At 37.7% G+C, this 24,745-nt stretch overlaps 1 protein-coding gene across 1 annotated transcript in view; it reads right to left on the bottom strand.

Annotated features, from left to right (window-relative positions):
• Positions 1-24,674, bottom strand: part of LOC128706076 (uncharacterized) — a 34,161-nt gene extending 9,487 nt beyond the window's left edge. Inside the window, exons 1-12 of the mRNA XM_070081743.1 lie at positions 24,528-24,674; positions 19,063-21,676; positions 17,938-18,038; positions 17,462-17,610; positions 11,088-11,322; positions 10,727-10,833; positions 8,807-8,922; positions 8,358-8,505; positions 7,734-7,798; positions 7,332-7,505; positions 2,927-3,057; positions 2,227-2,324 (exon numbers count right to left, since the gene is read on the bottom strand). Of these exons, the coding sequence (XP_069937844.1) occupies positions 2,227-2,324; positions 2,927-3,057; positions 7,332-7,505; positions 7,734-7,798; positions 8,358-8,505; positions 8,807-8,922; positions 10,727-10,833; positions 11,088-11,322; positions 17,462-17,610; positions 17,938-18,038; positions 19,063-21,676; positions 24,528-24,649 (4,060 nt within the window). The 5' untranslated portion in view covers positions 24,650-24,674. The remainder of the gene's footprint in view (positions 1-2,226; positions 2,325-2,926; positions 3,058-7,331; positions 7,506-7,733; positions 7,799-8,357; positions 8,506-8,806; positions 8,923-10,726; positions 10,834-11,087; positions 11,323-17,461; positions 17,611-17,937; positions 18,039-19,062; positions 21,677-24,527) is intronic.
• Between the last annotated feature and the right edge of the window lie 71 nt (positions 24,675-24,745).

Genomic DNA, 24,745 nt, shown 5'->3' with positions numbered 1-24,745 from the left:
AAGGACTGAAACCTGAACAAGTGTTCAATTGTGACGAAACAGGCCTCTTTTGGAAGAAAATGCCAAAGAGGACCTTCATTACACAAGAGGAAAAGGCAATGTCAGGACACAAGCCTATGAAAGACAGGCTGACGCTAATGTTCTGCGCTAATGCTAGTGGGGATTTCAAAGTGAAGCCATTACTAGTGTACCATTATGAAAATCCCAGAGTGTTCAGGAAAAACAATGTTAGGAAGAGTAAATTGTGTGTGTTTTGGAAATCTAATAGTAAGGCATGGGTCACGAGGGAAATTTTCGTCAAGTGGTTTTATGAAGTGTTTGGCCCTAGTGTGAAGGAGTATCTCCTGGAAAAGAAATTGGATCTCAAGTGCGTGCTAGTAATGGACAATGCACCTGCTCATCCTCCAAACTTGGATGACCTAATTTTCGAGGAGTTTGGGTTCATCACAGTAAAGTTCTTGCCCCCGAATACCACTCCTCTCCTCCAACCCATGGACCAGCAGGTTATTGCAAACTTTAAAAAACTCTACACAAAAGCAATGTTTCACAGGTGCTTGACTGTGACCACAGACACTCACTTGACCCTAGGGGAATTTTGGAGAGAACACTTCAGCATCCTCCACTGCATAACCCTTATAGGTATGGCTTGGGAGGGAGTGACTACCAGGACTTTGAACTCTGCCTGGAGAAAATTGTGGCCAGATTGTGTCGACAAGAGGGATTTTGAAGAATTTGGGACTGACCCTAATGAGCCTATGTCTGTTGTAAAATCAATTGTGGCACTGGGGAGTTTCATGGGGTTGGATGTGAGTTTGGAGGATGTGGAAGAATTGGTGGAAGACCACAATGAAGAGCTCACCACTGAGGAGCTGCAAGAGCTTCAGCAGGAAGAGCAACACATCGCAGCTCAGAATCTTGCTGCAGAGGAGGAGGAAGAGAGATGGAAGAAGGTGCCTTCTTCAGAAATTAAAGAGATTTTTACTATGTGGGGTAAGATGGAAAGCTTTATGGAGAAACATCACCCTAACAAGGTTGTTGCAAGCCAGGTTGGCAACATGTACAGTGACAAAGTCTTGGGCCATTTTAGGGAAGTGTTAAAGAGACGCCAGAAACAGAGCTCTCTCCAAAGTTATTTTGTGAGACAGGACTCCAGTGACTCTCAAGGTGGTCCTAGTGGCATTAAGAAACAGAGAAGAGAAGCAACCCCAGAAAAGCAAATGGTACCTGAGGTGTTGATGGAAGGGGATTCCCCTTCCAAACTATAAACAATCCACTCTCTCTCCTCCTCCAGTCTCCTATACACTAAGAAGAATCTCCAATAAAGGTAAGTGTTATGCTGTTAATGTTTCATTCATCATTTCCCATTGTATTGTTTATGTACTACATGCATATTTCATGTTAAAAAAATTTTTGTTTTAATACTTCTGGGTGTCAGGAACGGATTAATTGTATTTACATTATTTCTTATGGGGAAAGTTGATTCGTAAATCGTAAATTTCGTTTATAGTAACGGCTCCAGGAACGGATTAATTACGAACAACGAGGGACCACTGTACTTGGAGGGTGTTCCGGGGGGGTTACCACCCCCACAGCCCGGCCCATGACAAGGCCTCGTGGTGGACCAGGGCCTGATCAACCAGGCTGTTACTGCTGGCTGCACAAAAACCGACGTACAAACCACAGCCCAGTTGGTTGGGAACTGACTTTAGGTGCCTGTTCAGCTCCCTCTTGCCAACGGCCAGGGGTCTATTAGTAATCCTTATGTATGCTAGGAGGCAGTTGAACAGTTCTGGGCCCCTGACACTTACTGTGTTGTTTCTTAGCATACACATGGAACCCCTGCTTTTCACTGAGGGATGTTGCACCACCTGCCAAGTCTTTTGCTTTTATAAAAAAGTGATTTCTGTGTGCAGATTTGGGACTAGTTCCTTTAAGATTTTCCAAGTGCATATTATCATGTATCTTTCTCACCTGCATTCCAAGGAGTACAGGTGGTACATTATATAAAACTAGACCATATCTAAACAAATTCCTATGAAGCCAAAAGCAAATGTCATACAAAGAGAGGGAATCCAGTATATTATGCAAATACATGTACAGCAGTATACAGACTGCTATATAAAAATAGCACCATGCAATATATTCCCTCGAAGTTGAGCATGAGTAATATTTTTGCCACTTGCTAATTCAAATATGTACTAAGAAAAGATTAAAAAAAAAAATTACCAGTGTTGTCCAGTGTAACAGTAACTGGGTATTTTGGAACAGACTGGAGGTTTGGGTTCCGGCACTGAATTCGACCAGTAGAAGCTGAAGTCTGTTCCCTGAGTTAACAATACAGAATATTACTTGATATTATCACTAAATGGTACACTAAATATCAAATTTAAATATAAGCTGAAGAAGAATACAGGTGACTAAAGAATAATGTGCAATAGCAGAAGATTCATAAGAAAAAATTAAGTTATTCACATTTACTAAGTAGAAAATCATTACACTCATCTCAGTAATAGAAATTTATATTATGTATTTTCCACAAAATTTCCTTATACTGTACCTTAGTAATTATCACTTAAACTGATAATAATAATAATATACCTTACGAAAATAATTCTGTCTCTTTAGTACAGTGGACCCCCGCTTAACGATCACCTCCCAATGCAACCAATTATGTAAGTGTATTTATGTAAGTGCGTTTGTGCGTGTATGTTTGGGGGTCTGAAATGGACTAATCTACTTCACAATATTCCTTATGGGAACAAATTCGGTCAGTACTGGCACCTGAACATACTTCTGGAATGAAAAAATATCATTAACCGGGGGTCCACTGTACTGTACTTTCATTCAAGGTGTCAATAAAAGTGACTAGTTTCAATAAGTACAGAGAAATGAAAGTTTTCAACCAACAGTTCAGATGGTTTCTCACCAGGATGCTTTAATATATGATCCCTTCACCCATGCCATAATACCATCAATGTACGTTGTTTTAAGCTTGTTCAGGAGGCGGTGGTGTAACACAAGACCCGGCAAAGGATGGAAGTTCACCAAACGTCCCAACTGAAGTAAAAGGTCAGCATGTCAGGACTTATTTTTTGTTAACAATTTGCTGTAGACAGCAACCACCCAGGGAGGTACTACCGTCCTGCCAAGTGAGTGTAAAACGAAAGCCTGTAATTGTTTTACATGATGGTAGGATTGCTGATGTCTTTTGTCTGTCTCATAAATATGCAAGATTACAGGCATGTCTTGCTACTTCTACTTACACTTAGGTCACACTACACATACATATACACATTTATTCATACACACTCATCTGAGTTTTCTTTGATTTTATCTTAATAGTTCTTGGTCTTATTAATTTTCCTTTTATATCCATGGGGAAGTGGAATAAGAATCTTTCCTCCGTAAGCCATGCGTGTTGTAAAAGTCGACTAAAATGCCGGGAACAATGGGCTAGTAACCCCTTTTCCTGTAAAGATTACTAAAAAGAATAAGAAGAAGAAAATTGTCAAAGTGGGAAGTCTGAATGTGCGTGGATGTTGTGCAGATGATAAGAAAGAGATGATTGTGGATGTTATGAATGAGAAGAAGCTGGATGTCCTGGCTTTAAGTGAAACAAAGCTGAAGGGGGTGGGAGAGTTTCAATGGAGAGGAATAAATGGGATTAGGTCAGGGGTTTCAAATAGAGTTAGAGCTAAAGAAGGAGTAGCAATAATGTTGAAGGATAAGCTATGGCAGGAAAAGAGGGACTATAAATGTATTAATTCAAGGATTATGTGGAGTAAAATAAAGATTGGATGTGAAAAGTGGGTTATAATAAGCGTGTATGCACCTGGAGAAGAGAGAAGTGTAGAGGAGAGAGAGAGATTTTGGGAAATGTTGAGTGAATGCGTGGGGAGTTTTGACTCAAGTGTGAGAGTAATGGTGGTTGGGGATTTCAATGCTAAAGTGGGTAAAAATGTTATGGAGGGAGTAGTAGGTAAATTTGGGGTGCCAGGGGTAAATGTAAATGGGGAGCCTTTAATTGAGCTATGTGTAGAAAGAAATTTGGTAATAAGTAATACATATTTTATGAAAAAGAGGATAAATAAATATACAAGGTATGATGTAGCACGTAATGAAAGTAGTTTATTAGATTATGTATTGGTGGATAAAAGGTTGATGGGTAGGCTCCAGGATGTACATGTTTATAGAGGGGCAACTGATATATCGGATCATTATTTAGTTGTAGCTACAGTTAGAGTAAGAGGTAGATGGGAAAAGAGGAAGGTGGCAACAACAAGTAAGAGGGAGGTGAAAGTGTATAAACTAAGGGAGGAGGAAGTTCGGGCGAGATATAAGCGACTATTAGCAGAAAGGTGGGATAGTGCAAAGATGAGTAATGGGGGGGTTGAAGAGGGTTGGAATAGTTTTAAAAATGCAGTATTAGAATGTGGGGCAGAAGTTTGTGGTTATAGGAGGGTGGGTGCAGGAGGAAAGAGGAGTGATTGGTGGAATGATGAAGTAAAGGGTGTGATAAAAGAGAAAAAGGTAGCTTATGAGAGGTTTTTACAAAGCAGAAGTGTTATAAGAAGAGCAGAATATATGGAGAGTAAAAGAAAGGTAAAGAGAGTGGTGAGAGAGTGCAAAAGGAGAGCAGATGATAGAGTGGGAGAGGCACTGTCAAGAAATTTTAATGAAAATAAGAAAAAATTTTGGAGTGAGTTAAACAAGTTAAGAAAGCCAAGGGAAAATATGGATTTGTCAGTTAAAAACAGAGTAGGGGAGTTAGTAGATGGGGAGATGGAGGTATTAGGTAGATGGCGAGAATATTTTGAGGAACTTTTAAATGTTAAGGAAGAAACAGAGGCAGTAATTTCATGCACTGGTCAGGGAGGTATACCATCTTTTAGGAGTGAAGAAGAGCAGAATGTAAGTGTGGGGGAGGTACGTGAGGCATTACGTAAAATGAAAGGGGGTAAAGCAGCTGGTACTGATGGGATCATGACAGAAATGTTAAAAGCAGGGGGGGATATAGTGTTGGAGTGGTTGGTACTTTTGTTCAATAAATGTATGAAAGAGGGGAAGGTACCTAGGGATTGGCGGAGAGCATGTATAGTCCCTTTATATAAAGGGAAAGGGGACAAAAGAGACTGTAAAAATTATAGAGGAATAAGCTTACTGAGTATACCAGGAAAAGTGTACGGTAGGGTTATAATTGAAAGAATTAGAGGTAAGACAGAATGTAGGATTGCGGATGAGCAAGGAGGTTTCAGAGTGGGTAGGGGATGTGTAGATCAAGTGTTTACATTGAAGCATATATGTGAACAGTATTTAGATAAAGGTAGGGAAGTTTTTATTGCATTTATGGATTTAGAAAAGGCATATGATAGAGTGGATAGAGGAGCAATGTGGCAGATGTTGCAAGTATATGGAATAGGTGGTAAGTTATTAAATGCTGTAAAGAGTTTTTATGAAGATAGTGAGGCTCAGGTTAGGGTGTGTAGAAGAGAGGGAGACTATTTCCCGGTAAAAGTAGGTCTTAGACAGGGATGTGTAATGTCACCATGGTTGTTTAATATATTTATAGATGGGGTTGTTAAGGAAGTAAATGCTAGGGTGTTTGGGAGAGGGGTGGGATTAAATTATGGGGAATCAAATTCAAAATGGGAATTGACACAGTTACTTTTTGCTGATGATACTGTGCTTATGGGAGATTCTAAAGAAAAATTGCAAAGGTTAGTGGATGAGTTTGGGAATGTGTGTAAAGGTAGAAAGTTGAAAGTGAACATAGAAAAGAGTAAGGTGATGAGGGTGTCAAATGATTTAGATAAAGAAAAATTGGATATCAAATTGGGGAGGAGGAGTATGGAAGAAGTGAATGTTTTCAGATACTTGGGAGTTGACGTGTCGGCGGATGGATTTATGAAGGATGAGGTTAATCATAGAATTGATGAGGGAAAAAAGGTGAGTGGTGCGTTGAGGTATATGTGGAGTCAAAAAACGTTATCTATGGAGGCAAAGAAGGGAATGTATGAAAGTATAGTAGTACCAACACTCTTATATGGGTGTGAAGCTTGGGTGGTAAATGCAGCAGCGAGGAGACGGTTGGAGGCAGTGGAGATGTCCTGTTTAAGGGCAATGTGTGGTGTAAATATTATGCAGAAAATTCGGAGTGTGGAAATTAGGAGAAGGTGTGGAGTTAATAAAAGTATTAGTCAGAGGGCAGAAGAGGGGTTGTTGAGGTGGTTTGGTCATTTAGAGAGAATGGATCAAAGTAGAATGACATGGAAAGCATATAAATCTATAGGGGAAGGAAGGCGGGGTAGGGGTCGTCCTCGAAAGGGTTGGAGAGAGGGGGTAAAGGAGGTTTTGTGGGTAAGGGGCTTGGACTTCCAGCAAGCGTGCGTGAGCGTGTTAGATAGGAGTGAATGGAGACGAATGGTACTTGGGACCTGACGATCTGTTGGAGTGTGAGCAGGGTAATATTTAGTGAAGGGATTCAGGGAAACCGGTTATTTTCATATAGTCGGACTTGAGTCCTGGAAATGGGAAGTACAATGCCTGCACTTTAAAGGAGGGGTTTGGGATATTGGCAGTTTGGAGGGATATGTTGTGTATCTTTATATGTGTATGCTTCTAGACTGTTGTATTCTGAGCACCTCTGCAAAAACAGTGATAATGTGCGAGTGTGGTGAAAGTGTTGAATGATGATGAAAGTATTTTCTTTTTGGGGATTTTCTTTCTTTTTTGGGTCACCCTGCCTCGGTGGGAGACGGCCGAATTTTTTAAAAAAAAAAAAAAAAAAAAAAAAAACATTAAAAAGACTGTACATCAAATTGTACACAATAAAAGAAATTGCAGGAGTTTCAAGAACTGTTTATTATTTCCCACTAGGAAAAAGAACTAACAAGCAAGTAATTATTATTCAAATATGTGCAGCCTGTGTCACATTACTATGCATGATCTTAAGATCTGGGCTCTATTCACTAAAACTGATGAGTTGATGACTGATGGTAAATATATTCTATTGACATTTCGTGGAAACTCCAGCAGAAAGTAGGAAATAACTTGGGTTATGTAGTATGCTGTATCTTCACGTTAACATGCAGCCTTATGATTAGCTTGCCCAAAATGCATTTGATTTGCAAATTTAGAAGATTTCTCAAGAGCCTTGTACGTATTATATTAAACTGCCCAATATAGAATCTGTAATACGTATAAAAATTATCAAACTCAATATGTAATAATTTCAAATGTATAACTACTGTACATGTATGGATCTTTAGAATTTTTTTTTGTTAACCCAGTTCTTTCCTCTACGTAAAATACACAAAGTATAAATGACTCACTGCAGTTTCACTGGTGCTCTTCTGTCCACCAGCAGTGCGAGGAACGGACACTTGATTTTTAATGTCTAGCTTCAATTCTTGGTAGAGGACAGTCCTCAGTTGGGCATGAGAAGTGACGTTAAACACTGAACCTGAAACTTGGTGGCAGCGCTTTTCAACCTCTTGAATTTTTAGCTGTTTTAGAAAAGTTCAATTTCATTTCTCTACTTATCAAAACAAATGGTATGTGCATAAAATATACAGTGCTGTACATATGTATACAATATTGAATCTTCTTTACTTTCTAAGATATGGATGGAGCAATTATAATTAATAAATATTAATCACCAGTATACAGCAATTGCCCAAGAAATATGACATATTTTCTGATAAATAGAAAAATTAAAATACCCTATTTCCTACCTTAAGCATATGTCCTCTCTCCTTCAATACCTCCTTGTTCACTCTGATGCCTCGAATCTCCATTGCTAGGTCACATAAGAACACAAGTGCACAAAAAAGTCAGCAAGCACATGCAAAGCAGCTTAAAAAAGTCACAAAAGCAAAAAATTAATCCCTTTATTGCAACATTTAATATTTATAGCATTCCATGCCAAAAGTCATAAAAAAATCCTGAGAGGAATAAATGCTAAACATATAGGAACCCAGTTAATATGGATAAACAACAGAATGAAACAAAAAGGACTTAAATATGGATTAAGAAAGGTTACAGCTGCAGTATAAGGTTCTAATACTATACAGTATTAGGTACAGTACAACATTCAATTTGGTTTAGTTAATTCTATTTTGAACCCAGTGTGACTATCAAATATCCAATACAGCAGTATATCTTTTAATCCAGTAAGAGTACATGCAGTACTGTACTTCCTATTTACACACTGAAGTGTGACTGGGTAACAATAGAGATTATAAAAGCAGAGTATGTGAAAATTTAGGTAAAAATTTTCCCAGTAGGAAAGAAGTTAGAGCAGTAAAAGTTATAGCAAAAACTATTTTGAATTAAAAAACATCTCAACAACATCTCACCTGCAAGAGTTGGCACAATCCTCATTTCCAAGTGAAGGAAAATAGTCCAAAGTCTATTTTGGCGCAACTGTGAATGCAGGATCTGTGTGATACAACTCAGGGATTCTAAATCACTGCACAACACATCATCCTGGTGGCCAACACTGACCTATAAATGCATATTACGAAAGACAATTTTTTTCTTAAGTTGGTGAAAATACTCAAACTGTTTTTAAAATTAATGTTAACTAATTTTCATTTTGCTATATAAATGTGAATTAATATGGTACTACAATATACACATTCTTCAATTTGTATTGAAGGTTTTATTAAAATCATGTAATACTTGACCCATCCAGTAAAATTAATACAAAGGTAATAAAGAGTGAAATTATACAATAGCACACACAGTGTACAGAAGTAACAGATCCTAACTTTATTTGCATATTTCTCAATTTTGGATAGTTTACCTTAGGTAAAGGAGCCTGCAAAACAAGTGCTGTCTGCATGAATGTAATAGGAGGGTGATCAGGATTGAGCAACCAACCGCCAATTTTGGGGTCCAGTAACACCCAGGAACCAATAACTGTAAATGAATCGAATCCTTTATTTCTTTGTACAGTATGATGTGTATTTTACATGTAATAAAATATTGTCAAGAAAGCCACTAGAATGCATGAGCATTTCGGGCAGACTAATTCTAATCCTTAATTATATTTAAGACACTAGTACAATTATCCTACTTGTTGAAAGTCATTTTTATTACTAATTTACTTCTAAAAGTCTTACAATCAATATAAAAAAGTTAGGTTTAATGAACACTTAATTTTTCAAATTCATGTCATTTCCCACCAAGACTGTGATCCAAAGAACTCATTTATCATCACTCATTCTCTAGTTGAATTTTCAGAAGAGCATTGACAGAATGGGACAGGTAGTCTGTGGCTAGTTGAGGTCCCCTAATTCAAGAATGAAACTAAACTCCATGCAATCTACATCAAATTTCACTGCTTACTCTCCATGTGATCTATAATAAACTTCACAAGAATACTTACCTTTCTTGCATTTAACTTCAAACTTTACAATTACTTTGCTTGTGCTCCTTATGAAAACATTTCTCTACTTACACTCCTAGTGATCAAAATTAAGCTTCTTGTGGTTGACACCAAACTTCTCCACACAATCACTTACCTTATAATACACAAATAACCCACACATAGGAGAGAGGAGGAGCTTACGACGACGTTTCGGTCCAACTTGGACCATTTACAAAGTCACACTAACAACATCAACAACAACACGGTGATGATAAGACGAGTATGGTATATTTCAGATTCACCTTAAGGCCATCATCAGCAACCTTGAACAAACTCAAGTTGCTGAAGAAGCCTTAATTATTTTATTTTATTTATTAACACATCGGCTGTTTCCCACCAAGGCAGGGTGGTCTGAAAAATGAAAACTTCCATCATCATTCACTCCATCACTGTCTTGCCAGAGGCGTGCTTACACTACAGTTATAAAACTGCAATATTAACACCTCTCCTTCTGAGTGCTGGCACTGTATTTTCCATCTCCAGGACTCAAGTCTGGCCTGCTGGTTTCCCTGAATTCCTTTATAAATGTTATCTTGCTTACACTCCAACAGCACGTCAAGTCCTAAAAAACCATTTGTCTCCATTTGCTCCCAACACACTCACGCACGCTTGCTGGAAGTCCAAGCCCCTCGCACAGAAAACCTCCTTTACCCTCTCCCTCGAACCTTTCCTAGGCCGACCCCTACCCCACCTTCCTTCCACTACAGATTTATACACTTTTGAAGTCATTCTATTTCATTCCATCCTCTCTACATGTCCAAACCAGAGCCTTAACATGAGTCCAAAATAGAGTGCTCATCTTATTTTTTTATTCTACGTAGCAAAAGAGAGTAAAGTAAAGCACAGTAAAGTAAAGTAAACTTTACTCTTCCTGTTGTCCCGATGAAACTTCAATATGTACATTTTTTTTTTAATATGGATGTACAGTAGGACCCCCATATCAGCAGGGTATACATTCCAGGACCTACCGTGGATACCTGAAACAGCGGATAGTAGCGAACCCTATATTTAAGTAATTTTTCGTTTATATACATACCTATAATAAAGTTTAATTGATAAATTACCCACTGATGGGAAGCACTTTACGACTTCTTTCAGACTTTGAAAAACTGACATCATCATTACTTTTGCAATTTTATGTCATTATTAAGCAAATTTAAGGGTTATTTTCAGGCCAGGGTTAACTGCAGATAAATAAAACTATGCAAACTAGACCCAAGGATATGGCAGTCCCTGTATTGTTAAGAAGTCCTCAGCCTTTAGAAGCTCTTCACCTCAGAGCTTCTTACTTACCCTCTTTATGATCTATATCAAATTTCTCCATCAGATATGTAATGGATTCCTGGGCATCAAAGCTGATTTTTCGGGTCTGACTGGTCATCATGGTGCTGATCATTGACCTAAACAATCAGAACGTGAATGTAATATATTACTCCAACACTGATCAGCCAATGTGTTAATTATTACTGTTATAGATATTTCTTGAAGCAACTTACTGATATTAAATAAATGGCTTTGTAAAAATTATTAAAAAACTAAAGAGAAACTAATTTGAGTTAAATTCTTTTGTGTTAACAATTACATGATACTGAGCATTATTTAGACTATGTTTATATAAAGTGCTAAAGCTGAATTAAAAAAATCGATTACCTACCTAACTTTCACTTTGTTTGAAGTTGCATTAATTAAAATTTTGTAAACAGCAACAGTTTCCTTAGCATTTTTTTTCTCTTTACCAGGAGTGCTAAGGTTGACTGTGAATCCATCCTGAGTTTTTGCTTCATACTTGTCAACATTTGTGACTGAGTTCCCTGCAACATTTGACTCAACAGAGCTTTTCTCCTGGTTACTGAGTGGTAATGATGACTGACTGCTTTGCACTGGCAGCTCTTTGAAAGATGAATAAATTTAAATTCTATAATTTTGCAAGTAAACACTGACTAACATAGATATGGTTCTAAAGCAATAAAAAACAGTATCCCATGTATAGTAATCCCTTGATTATTCTTAGTAAATATGTTCCTAGAGGTCCTATCAAACAGAGAAACTGCAAAATACTCTACTGTACGTGTTGGGAAGTCTGAATGTGCGTGGATGTTGTGCAAATGATAAGAAAGAGATGATTGTGGATGTTAAGAATGAGAAGAAGCTGGATGTCCTGGCTTTAAGTGAAACGAAGCTGAAGGGGGTGGGAGAGTTTCAATGGAGAGGAATAAATGGGATTAGGTCAGGGGTTTCAAATAGAGTTAGAGCTAAAGAAGGAGTAGCAATAATGTTGAAGGATAAGCTATGGCAGGAAAAGAGGGACTATAAATGTATTAATTCAAGGATTATGTGGAGTAAAATAAAGATTGGATGTGAAAAGTGGGTTATAGTAAGCGTGTATGCACCTGGAGAAGAAAGAAGTGTAGAGGAGAGAGAAAGATTTTGGGAAATGTTGAGTGAATGCATGGGGAGCTTTGAATCAAGTGTGAGAGTAATGGTGGTTGGGGATTTCAATGCTAAAGCGGGTAAAAATGTTATGGAGGGAGTAGTAGGTAATTTTGGGGTGCCAGGGGTAAATGTAAATGGGGAGCCTTTAATTGAGCTATGTGTAGAAAGAGATTTGGTAATAAGTAATACGTATTTTATGAAAAAGAGCCCCTCAAGGAAGGTTCCTTGATGTTGGTGAGAGGCTCTTGATTTAGGGAATTGGATCTGTGCTCCAGTTTCCCAAATTAAGCCTGAACTCCTTCCACATCCCCCCCCCCCAGGCGCTGTATAATTCTCTGGGTTTAGCGCTTCCCCCTTGATTATAATAATAATAATATGAAAAAGAGGATAAATAAATATACAAGGTATGATGTAGCACGTAATGAAAGTAGTTTGTTAGATTATGTATTGGTGGATAAAAGGTTGATGGGTAGACTCCAGGATGTACATGTTTATAGAGGGGGCAACAGATATATTGGATCATTATTTAGTTGTAGATACAGTTAGAGTAAGAGGTAGATGGGAAAAGAGGAAGGTGGCAACAACAAGTAAGAGGGAGGTGAAAGTGTATAAACTAAGGGAGGAGGAAGTTCAGGGGAGATAAAAGCGACCATTGGCAGAAAGGTGGGCTAGTGCAAAGATGAGTAGTGGGGGGGTTGAAGAGGGTTGGAATAGTTTTAAAAATGCAGTATTAGAATGTGGGGCAAAAGTTTGTGGTTATAGGAGGGTGGGGGCAGGTGGAAAGAGGAGTGATTGGTGGAATGATGAAGTAAAGGGCGTGATAAATGAGAAAAAGTTAGTTTATGAGAGGTTTTTACAAAGCAGAAGTGTTATAAGAAAAGCAGAGTATATGGAGAGTAAAAGAAAGGTGAAGAGAGTGGTGAGAGAGTGCAAAAGGAGAGCAGATGATAGAGTGGGAGAGGCACTGTCAAGAAATTTTAATGAAAATAAGAAAAAAATTTTGGAGTGAGTTAAACAAGTTAAGAAAGCCTAGGGAAAGTATGGATTTGTCAGTTAAAAACAGAGTAGGGGAGTTAGTAGATGGGGAGAGGGAGGTATTAGGTAGATGGCGAGAATATTTTGAGGAACTTTTAAATGTTGAGGAAGAAAGGGAGGCGGTAATTTCATGCACTGGTCAGGGAGGTATACCATCTTTTAGGAGTGAAGAAGAGCAGAATGTAAGTGTGGGGGGAGGTACGCGAGGCATTACGTAGAATGAAAGGGGGTAAAGCAGCTGGAACTGATGGGATCATGACAGAAATGTTAAAAGCAGGGGGGGATATAGTGTTGGAGTGGTTGGTACTTTTGTTTAATAAATGTATGAAAGAGGGGAAGGTACCTAGGGATTGGCGGAGAGCATGTATAGTCCCTTTATATAAAGGGAAAGGGGACAAAAGAGATTGTAAAAATTATAGAGGAATAAGTTTATTGAGTATACCAGGAAAAGTGTACGGTAGGGTTATAATTGAAAGAATTAGAGGTAAGACAGAATGTAGGATTGCGGATGAGCAAGGAGGTTTCAGAGTGGGTAGGGGATGTGTAGATCAAGTGTTTACATTGAAGCATATATGTGAACAGTATTTAGATAAAGGAAGGGAAGTTTTTATTGCATTTATGGATTTAGAAAAGGCATACGATAGAGTGGATAGGGGAGCAATGTGGCAGATGTTGCAAGTATATGGAATAGGTAAGTTACTAAATGCTGTAAAGAGTTTTTATGAGGATAGTGAGGTTCAGGTTAGGGTGTGTAGAAGAGAGGGAGAATACTTCCCGGTAAAAGTAGGTCTTAGACAGGGATGTGTAATTTCACCATGGTTGTTTAATATATTTATAGATGGGGTTGTAAAAGAAGTAAATGCTAGGGTGTTTGGGAGAGGGGTGGGACTAAATTATGGGGAATCAAATTCAAAATGGGAATTAACACAGTTACTTTTTGCTGATTATACTGTGCTTATGGGAGATTCTAAAGAAAAATTGCAAAGGTTAGTGGATGAGTTTGGGAATGTGTGTAAAGGTAGAAAGTTGAAAGTGAACATAGAAAAGAGTAAGGTGATGAGGGCATCAAATGATTTAGATAAAGAAAAATTGGATATCAAATTGGGGAGGAGGAGTATGGAAGAAGTGAATGTTTTCAGATACTTGGGAGTTGACGTGTCGGCGGATGGATTTATGAAGGATGAGGTTAATCATAGAATTGATGAGGGAAAAAAGGTGAGTGGTGCATTGAGGTATATGTGGAGTCAAAAAACGTTATCTATGGAGGCAAAGAAGGGAATGTATGAAAGTATAGTAGTACCAACACTCTTATATGGGTGTGAAGCTTGGGTGGTAAATGCAGCAGCGAGGAGATGGTTGGAGGCAGTGGAGATGTCCTGTCTAAGGGCAATGTGTGGTGTAAATATTATGCAGAAAATTCGGAGTGTGGAAATTAGGAAAAGGTGTGGAATTAATAAAAGTATTAGTCAGAGGGCAGAAGAGGGGTTGTTGAGGTGGTTTGGTCATTTAGAGAGAATGGATCAAAGTAGAATGATATGGAAAGCATATAAATCTATAGGGGAAGGAAGGCGAGGTAGGGGTCATCCTCGAAAGGGTTGGAGAGAGGGGGTAAAGGAGGTTTTGTGGGCAAGGGGCTTGGACTTCCAGCAAGCGTGCGTGAGCGTGTTAGATAGGAGTGAATGGAGACGAATGGTACTTGGGACCTGACGATCTGTTGGAGTGTGAGCAGGGTAATATTTAGTGAAGGGATTCAGGGAAACCGGTTATTTTCATATAGTCGGACTTGAGTCCTGGAAATGGGAAGTACAATGCCTGCACTTTAAATGAGGGGTTTGGGATATTGGCAGTTTGGAGGGATATGTTGTGTATCTTTATACGTATATGCTTCTAAACTGTTGTATTCTGAGCACCTCTGCAAAAACAGTGATTATGTGTGAGTGTGGTGAAAGTGTTGAATGACGATGAAAGCATTTTCTTTTTGGGGATTTTCTTTCTTTTTTGGGTCACCCTGCCTCGGTGGGAGACGGCCGACTTGTTAAAAAAAAAAAAAAATTAAATGAACTTTTAATGTCATGTACAATACTGCATGTACAGTACTATGAATAACAATGATATGCATATGATGTGATGATGTTGGCCTATCCTGTGAAGGATCATTCAAATAGGATTTTTAAGAAGCTGTACCTGTTGTAGTAACTGTCAGCACCACTATCTCTAATCTTTTCTTTCCCTCCTAATATATCCAGTATAATATAACACAAATTCATTACCACAATAATATTCCTAACATAGGCTGCTGTCTCACCCCGAGCCACAAGTTCCTTACTTATTTTAAGAACATAAGAACATAGAAAGAAGGAACACTGCAACAGGCCTACTGACCCATGCAGAGCAGGTCCATGTCCCCCTCCCCCCTCCAGGATTAGCCCAGTGACCTACTGTTATGGGGCTATAGGACCCAACATGTATTTATGAGTAACAGTTACTCTGGAATACCTAATTATATTGCCACCCAGTCTGGTCACCTCCACTCAAGGAAGGAGCACGGCACCAGACCCAGCAGCACAAGCTAGTCAGGTCCAACTCGCACCCACCCACACCCACTCATGTATTTATCTAACCTATTTTTAAAACTACACAACGTTTTAGCCTCAATAACTGGACTTGGGAATTTGTTCCACTCATCCACAACTCTATTACCAAACCAGTGCTTTCCTATATCCTTCCTGAATCTGAATTTTTCCAACTTGAAACCATTGCTGCGAGTCCTGTCTTGGCTGGAAATTTTCAGCACGCTATTTACATTCCCTTTACTTATTCCTGTTTTCCATTTATACACCTCGATCATATAAAAGAATAAGTGAAATTAACCTGTACAGTATTAACACTTGTACATTACATGAAATAAATTAATTTTTTCTTCATATCTGCTGCATTTACCATATATGAAACACATGTGAAAGACCTACACAGCTGTGAATATGATTTTTTAAGTATGATATACTACAGGTCCACATTCCTTTATCCGAAATTCTGAAATTTGAAAAGTTCCAAAAACCAAAGTTTTTTCATGGAGTGTGGAGCGTCAGTCACTGACAGCCAGAGTGGCAGGCATCAGTTGTGTCTCAGCGTTTGTAGTGTTCACACTTGCGTCTGCTGTTTGCTGATATTTTGTTTTTCTTTTTATTTTGTGACTGTTTAATTTCACTGTGAAAATGTCAAAAAGAGCTGCAGATACATGTACCCCTATGGGACAGTGAGAAACAGAAAAGGAAGCATCTGATGTTATCAATAATGCATAAAGTAGTTACTGTAGAAAGCTTGATCGTGGTGTATCAGCACGGCGTCTTGCTGAAGAATGTGGTGTTGGAACTACCACTGTTTATGATTTAAAAAAATTATGTTAAATACAAATAAGCATGAGAATGGTAGTGATGATGATGATGACATTGTGAACACAGGTGAAAAAGTCCCCATAGACAATATGGTGAAAATGTGTCAAGAGTTAAGTCTTTAAAAATGCCGTCTGTCATGGTGCTGCTTCATCACTTGAGAATCGCGTTCCTGGTCTATAATTATACCATTATTTCATTTATCAATATATTACTCTATAAATAAACCGTAGTAGTATTTGTAGTCTTTATTTATCCACTTAGTGTGAGTATTCATAAATTTTTGTTGCAGTGTTAATGTTTGATTATGGGGTGCTCTCCTAGACCTCACCTTCATTCTGAAATTTGAAAAATTCTGAAATTCGAAACACTACTGGCCCCAAGGGTTTCGGATAAAGGAATGTGTACCAGTACAGCTTTATTCAAAAGAAAAATTTGCAATCTGTCAAATTTAGTGAATTTGGAAGCCACAAATGTTGAGGGATTACTTTATGAATATAAAAGGAATGTTTTTTTTTAAACCATAGCAGCCATTTTCTACCAAAGAAATGCATTCACCATTACATAATCCCTATTGAGAAAAATTAGTATAAAACAGTGTACTATACCAGTACAGTGGAACCTCGGTTTTCGTTTGCCCTGGTTTTCATCTAATTCGGTTTTTGACGACTTTTTTTCATCAAAATTTTGTCCCAGTTTTTGTTCATTACCTCAGTTTTTGTTGAGTTGACAGTGGTCCGCTGTACTGAACGTGTCTGTCCACGCCCACACAAAGGATCGCACACATTCTGAGTCAGTCTGGCTTTGTTTCTCATCGGTAGAGGGAGGTAGTGATGGTGGCAGAGGATGGTAGTGATAGTAGTAGAGGGTGGTAGCGATGGTGGTAGTGATGGTGGTAGAGGGTGGTAGTGATGGTGGTAGAGGGTGGTAGTGATGGTGGTACAGGGTGGTAGAGGGTATTTTCTGTTAATACTTTTGGGTGTCTGGAATGGATTACTTGGTTTTACATTTCTTACGGGAAATATTGCTTCGGTTTTCATCGAATTCGGTTTTCGTCAGACTTTCTAGAATGAATTAATGATGAAAACTGAGGTTCCACTGTACTTAGGAAGTACAGTAAAGATTTTGAGATAGAGTCTGAATATCACAATGACACAAGGCATATCACCTTCATCAAGATGACTTTGTGGCAGCAGGTGACCAGGCGGTGCTGTCTCTGCTTCCCACACAATTCTAAGAGCAAAGCCAGTCACTTGGCCACTTCCTTGATGTCGCACACTACCTCCCACTCGCTCACGCAGTTGAGTAGAACCATCTCTATCAGTTATGATGATAAAATTTGATAGTATAATTTATTATTCAGCTTACAAGCTATGAAGTATTCATAAATTATGAAAAAGCATACACCACATGTGTATTGGTAATGAAAAAACATTAGTCGCTATTAAATAATAACGTACAGTAAATAAAATGTTATGCAAATTCAAAGAATTATTTTGTTGTTCTTTTGCTTGTCTGGTGAGCACAGTTAAGTAGTATGTTTGACTCCCAATTAGCAGGTAAAGGATGGAGCCTCCACCGTTTTATTCTGAATGACCCACACGAGCTTAGCACCTCGCACAAAATAAAAAATAATAATCTTACCTATATAAGAGTGTGAAGCAAATCTCACAAGAGGCAGATATGTAATCCAAGGCTTCAAATAATTCTGCATCACCACCAAGTATGCACTGTGTTCCACATGCCTGTAAGTAGATTTTACCTTATAAAAAGTTTGGGCAAGTGAATACTGTATTTTCTGGCATATAAGGTGCACTTTTTTTCCCCACAAATCTTTGAAAATCACCCTGGGCCTTATATGCTCAGGGTCAAGAGTAGGCTTTGGGTTATACTTTAGCAGTTGTTTACTAATTTTGTTACAAATGCTTGGAAACGTCATCTTATATGCTCTTGCACCTTATATGCCAAAAAATAAGGTTAAAATATTATTATTGAGGATATAGAATGCAAGTACTGTTTGTATGTTCTTTACTTAAAAAGGTTTATATAGAAGAAAAAACATTTTTTTTTTCAACAAGTTGGCTGTCTCCCACCAAGGCAGGGTGACTCAAAAAGAAAATACTTTCATCATCATTCAATACTTTCACCTCACTCACACATAATCACTCTTTTTGCAGAGGTGCCCAGAATACAACAGTTTAGAAGTATATACGTATAACAATACACAATATATCCATCCAAACTGCCAATATCCCAAACCCCTCCTTTAGAGTGCAGGCATTGTACTATTGCGTGATCTGAGCAACAAAGAGTGAAAAGTACAGGTATGGTATCATGTATTGCACCTTAACAATGCATTAATGTTGATGAAGGGCTCTTGATCCAATAAACTGAGCTGCCCTCAAATGTTGTAAACCTATTATGCCTACTAAGAATCAGTCTCCAAATCTCCATTCATATTATTATATTCATCAGAATCTCTAGGCTTGTTGGGATCATACAATAATGCTCTGCATACAAGGGGCTTTGGCATGTTGCACTGTATTAACTGTATTCCTTTGTACTTCACTGTATCATGTTCAAATTAATAAATAAAAAAATAAATAAATACAGCACCTTGGAACAGGAAATAATCAGGTCTGATCCAAGGAAAGGAAGGGTAGCTTCAGTTCACTGCATAAAGAATCCTTCAATGGCATCAAGGCTCCTCTCTTGAAGGGGTGCTATCTCATTTGGCAGTTTTAAAAACACAAAACAGCATCCACCTACCTGGGATAAACTTGCTGAGGATTCTGTGTTGTCTGCATTATATACCGGTAATTGTTTAGTTTTTTCTCTAGCTTCCTTCACCTTTATTTCTTTTGTACTGCCTGTCAGATCTGTGATAGGATGAAGTTCCTTTGCACCCTTCCCATTCTTATTATATATTTTTTTACTTTTCTCAACTTTTTTCTTTTTTTCTTTAGATATATTTTTCTTTACAATAATTTGTTTTGTCTTGACATCTTTTGCTCCAAGTGAAGGTTTTCCTCCTTTATTATTTTTCTTTGCTTTCTTTTCTTTTACTGAATTCCCTTTTTTATTTATGTTCTCTTCATTCTTCCTCTTCTTGTACATGCTCTTTGTTGATGTCTGGTGCACATTAGATTTCTTCCACAGGCCTGAACAAAAGCCATCCACAAAATCAGTCTTAGTGGCTTTTCTTTTCTTGTATTCTAACATTCTGTTCAACTCTAAACTGTCTTCCTTAACTGTTTCAGATGGATTTTCTTTATCTGTTTCATCGACCACTTCATTTATAACACTATGGCTTGTGGCTTTTGTCATGAATGCATCTTCTACTTCAGTGTCATCTGTAGCATGTAAACACGAAAACTCATTCATTTTCTCCTTTGAGTCTTTTGGATCAATATCTTCAACTTTGTCTGAGGCAAGAATATCACATGTAGAAACTGATTTCTTTTTTGCTTTGGAGACATTATAGTGTGTGTTTTTATCTTCTGAACAGTTTTGAAGCTTTTGTAATGAAGTAGTTTTGACAAAATTTGGTTTCTTGAGAATGTGAGAAAATGCAGATTGAGTTCCTTTCCTTTCATTACCTTCAGTTGAGATATTTTCCTCAGTTTTACTTGAAAAAATTTCTGCTATCTGTAAGCAATCAGAGACACTGGTAAGTTTTTGACTGTTTTTTTGATTGGTAGTTGGTATTTTAAAAACATTTAATTTTTGTAAGAAACTTGGCTTAAAAACAAGCTTCTGTTTTGAAATAGAGGATACATCAAATCCCACAGAAGATGCTTCTGTTTTGGGGTACTTATTGTGTGAAACAGGTAGGTTCTCTTGTCCACAAGCAAAATTATGACCAGCAAGAAGTATCTCCTTTTTCCTTCCTTTGGAGACATCAGAATGTTCTTCACTACCTGAGAAACATCCTTGTCCATATTTGTTAAAGTCTTTCTTTATAACTTTACCTTGATATATACCTTTAGGAGTGGAGGTAATGTTCTTCCTGTTAACAGGGTAACCAACTATTGGTGATTCCAAGACCTTTTTAAAAGGAACCTTGAACACAGGTCTTCCTAATGGTGGACAAGGATTACTTGATTCTCTCTCCTTCATATCTGATCCACTCATATTTCCCAAACTGTGGGTTTGTCCATCTTTTGCTGGAATGACAGTGGATGAAATGTCACTTGAATTAGATTTGCAATTTGTTATTGAACTACTCATGTTCTTTATTTCTGGTTCTTTGTTAAATACTGACTGAACATCTCTGATTTGAGTATTCCCATTCTCCATACTGACAGGTATCAAAGGCACAACACGCAACAGCTCATTAACCGGATTTAAAAACTCTTTAGGCTGAAGTTCATCATCAGTCATACAGCTAACATCACAACCTGCATCTAATACTGTCTCAGGAACCACTGTAAATTTTTCAATATTATCAATGTCTTGTATGACATTTATAATTTCATCAGTAGCTCTATTATTTAACATACATTTACTCTCTTCATTTGCATCATCAGTTATTGCAATATTACCTTGAGGACAAATAGAATAAACAGAATCTGCTTCACTAGCTAAACGATCTGAATTGTGCAAACGAAGATCATTTGCTACATTTACCTCATTATCTTTGTTCACTGTTAAATCACTGTTCTCTTTTTCCAAAGAATCTTTTATGTCAGTTTTTGACATCACATCTTCATTCAAATTTCTCTCTGGTACAGCATGATCCATGATATTGGCTTCATTTATTGGGCTTGAACCTAAAATAGGTGAAAGAGAAAGATCAAAGAGAGGCATTTCAAATACACTTTCACTTGTATTTCTGTTATAAATATCCAGCACATTACTATCTTTAATGCAAGGATTTGGGAGTTGCTGTTGAACTAATATCAAATTATCTCGAGGTGTTGCTTCAAAGAATGCACTATCTGAGTTGTTCTTTATACTGTGAGAGACTGTATGTATTATTCTAGGTGTCATTTTCTTCTTTACTTTTTTTGAAAGATTTTTATATTTAAACCTGGAACATGTGTGATTCTGTTCAAGAGTTTCAAACAAGTCTTTATTTTTTTGCGTTTCATCCTGTTCTAAAAATGAATCATTGGAAAAGCTGAATTTAGTAGTCTGCATTTCACTCCCAGTATTCTCTTTAAGATGTTTTCTGCTGTTATGAGATTTGAGGCACTGCTGCTGAGCAGCCATGCTACTCATATTTCCTACATACAGTGATTCAGCTTCTGATTGTGAAGAATATCCAAAAGTTATTGAAACATCTGACTGTGGGGCAGAAATGGCAGCAGGAGATACATTTGCATTGCTCTCTCTTGAAATTATCTTAGGCTCCATCTCCTGGTCACTATCAGCCATATACCTAAAAGAATAAAGAAGAAAAAGTAGTATTCACTAGTAGAGCACAATATTATTCCTTCAGGTGATTCCTTTGTAATATTTTAAACTTAAGATTTAATTTAAGTCTGCCCGAAATGCCTAGCCATGCTAGGTGTTCTAGTGGTACACTCTGTAATTATTATTTTACTACATGTAAACCACACAATAACCAAATTCTGTAAACTCAGCATTGTAATCCTTATAGAGAATAAACTTTGAATTTGAATTTGAATTTGATGCTGGTAAAAGATTCTTGATCAGAGGAGTTGGAGCTAAACCTACCCTTCCTTGGATTGAACCTGATTGCCTCTCATTCTTCAAGTACTGTATGATTCATTATTCCTATAGATTTGGTGCTTCCCTGTGTATAATAAGAATTGTAGAGTACAGTGGACCCCCGCATAGCGAACTTAATCCGTGCAAGAGGGCTGGTCGTTATGCGAAATGTTCGCTATGCGAATTAATTTTCCCCATAAGAAATAATGGAAATAAAATTAATCCGTGCAAGACACCCAAAAGTATGAAAAAAAATTTTTTTTACCACAAAAAAATGTTAATTTTAGTACACACAAACTGAAAAAGGCATGCACAATTACATGACACTTACTTTTATTGAAGATCTGGTGATGATTGATGGGATGGGAGGAGGGGAGAGAGAGTGTTAGTGTTTAGAAGGGGAATCCCCTTCCATTAACACTTGAGGAGGCAAGTCCTTTTCCGGGGTTACTTCCCTTCTTCTTTTAATGCCACTAGGACCAGCTTCAGAGTCACTGGACTTCTTTCTGTCCATAGAGCTCTGTACCTCCCGTTCCTTTACGATTTGTCTAAAATGGGCCATAACATTGTCATTGAAATAGTCACCAGCACGCCTTGCAACAGCTGTGTCAGGGTGATTTTCATCCATAAAGGTTTGCAGTTCAACCCACTGTGCACACATTTCCTTAATTTTTGAAGTAGGCACAATGGATTCCACAACTGGCATAGGCTTCTCAGGGTTAGCCCCAAACCCTTCAAAATCTTTCTTAATTTCCATACTAATTCTCACCCTTTTTACCACAGGGTTGGCACTAGAAGCTTTCTTGGGGCCCATGGTCACTTATTTTCAACAAACAGAACCGAAAACACTGTAATAATACGAAATATTCCGAGTGTATGCTTGAATGTTACCGCGGAGGCTAGCTGGTAAACAATGGGACAGGCGGCACATGTGAGGCTGGCCGAGGCCGCACATTGGACGCGTCTCGGACGAAGTTCGCTGAGCGGGTTTTTGTCTACTATGCGGGGCAAAATTTTAGCGATCAAAGCGTTCGCTATGCGGAATGTTCGCTATGCAAGGCGTTCGCTATGCGGGGGTCCACTGTATTATGCAATACAAGGAGAAAAAGGTAGGTGGAGTCTTGAGGTATTTGTGGAAAAAAATCATCTGTTAAGGCAATATAGTTGTACCAACACTTGTATATGGATGTGAGGTATAAGCTTTTGGCCCATAAATTTACTTGAAATTCAAGAGGTGATTTTAAACTATGCATGAAATAGTTGGCAGAAAGAGAGAACTTTTAGAATCTTCTGCTAAAGAGTCCCACATCTTTTATTTTGCTGGTAAAGTCTGATCTTAAGAGTCAAGAGGAAGTTTTTTAGCTTACTGTTTCAGCATTTGGGACTGGAAAGCCATTTTGTCTTGTTATCATAATTTCTTTAGTTTCAGTGAATTTACTTGAACCAATATCTGAGAAAGTTTTTCCAGTAAGCTGATTATTAGAGATCATAGAGATTTAGATCAAGATCAATATTAGCATTCATGGACTATAACATAAGCAGCAAGAAATTAGTGATAAGGAAGAGTTAAAAGTTACATATGCTGTGCTTCTAATAATAATGATAATAGTAAATGAAAGTTGAAACATCATATACAGGTGATTTTTTTTTTTTTCAACAAACCGGCCATATCCCACCAAGGCAGGGTGGCCCAAAAAGAAAAATGAAAGTTTCTCTTTTTAAATTTAGTAATTTATATGGGAGAAGGGGTTACAAGCCCCTTGCTCCCGGCATTTTAGTCGCCTCTTACAACTCGCATGGCTTACGGAGGAAGAATTCTGTTCCACTTCCCCATGGAGATCAGAGGAAATAAACAAGAACAAGAACTAGAAAGAAAATAGAAGAAAACCCAGAGGTGTGTATATATATATGCTTGTTGTACATGTATGTGTAGTGTGACCTAAGTGTAAGTAGAAGTAGCAAGACGTACCTGAAATCTTGCATGTTTATGAGACAGAAAAAAGGACACCAGCAATCCTACCATCACGTAAAACAATTACAGGCTTTCGTTTTACACTCACTTGGCAGGACGGTAGTACCTCCCTGGGCGGTTGCTGTCTACCAACCTATTGTATTAAACAATTATGAACACTGATAAACTTTGTAATTGCAATCCTGTTTACTTGATTACTATTATTGTATTTTCATGGGGAAGCACTAAAACTGTAATGGACACACAGTGCCTAGAAAATGGAAGGTTATCAGGTTTGATTTAAAAAAGGGAAGGATAGCTCCAGTTCCATGGAACAAGAACCCATCACTAGCATTAAGTCTTTTATTTGCCTAAAATCTTAAGAATTTCATTATAACTAACCTTTCTTGAGAACAAACAGTTGTATTTTGCATAATAAATCAAAACATCCAATATACGCTTAGTTTAAAACAAACAGTCCCTCCAGTAATTGAAAAAAATATATAAAGAAGCTTTTATGGACAGATCTCTATACATGTCTATTTACTATCAATATGTATATTTTTTCTTTATCATCCAAGAAACATAGTTTTATAATAATACTTACTCATTACTGTCAAGTTCTATTCTTTCTGCTGCCTGTTGAGAGAGAAAAGATGTACAAAATTCACTTACTACAATATATGTATACATCTGCAACAAAATGAATAATAAAATCTTATGGAACATAAAGAAATAGAAAAAGGACTTGGACTTCCAGCAAGCGTGTGTGAGCGTATTAAATAGGAGTGAATGAAGACGAATGGTATTTGGGACCTGACGAGC

Source organism: Cherax quadricarinatus, unplaced genomic scaffold (assembly GCF_038502225.1).
Source record: "Cherax quadricarinatus isolate ZL_2023a unplaced genomic scaffold, ASM3850222v1 Contig3942, whole genome shotgun sequence".
Classification (NCBI taxonomy): Eukaryota; Metazoa; Arthropoda; class Malacostraca; order Decapoda; family Parastacidae; genus Cherax; species Cherax quadricarinatus.
The sequence above is the reverse complement of the archived record's forward strand: the minus strand, read 5'-3'. Positions and strand labels throughout refer to the sequence as shown.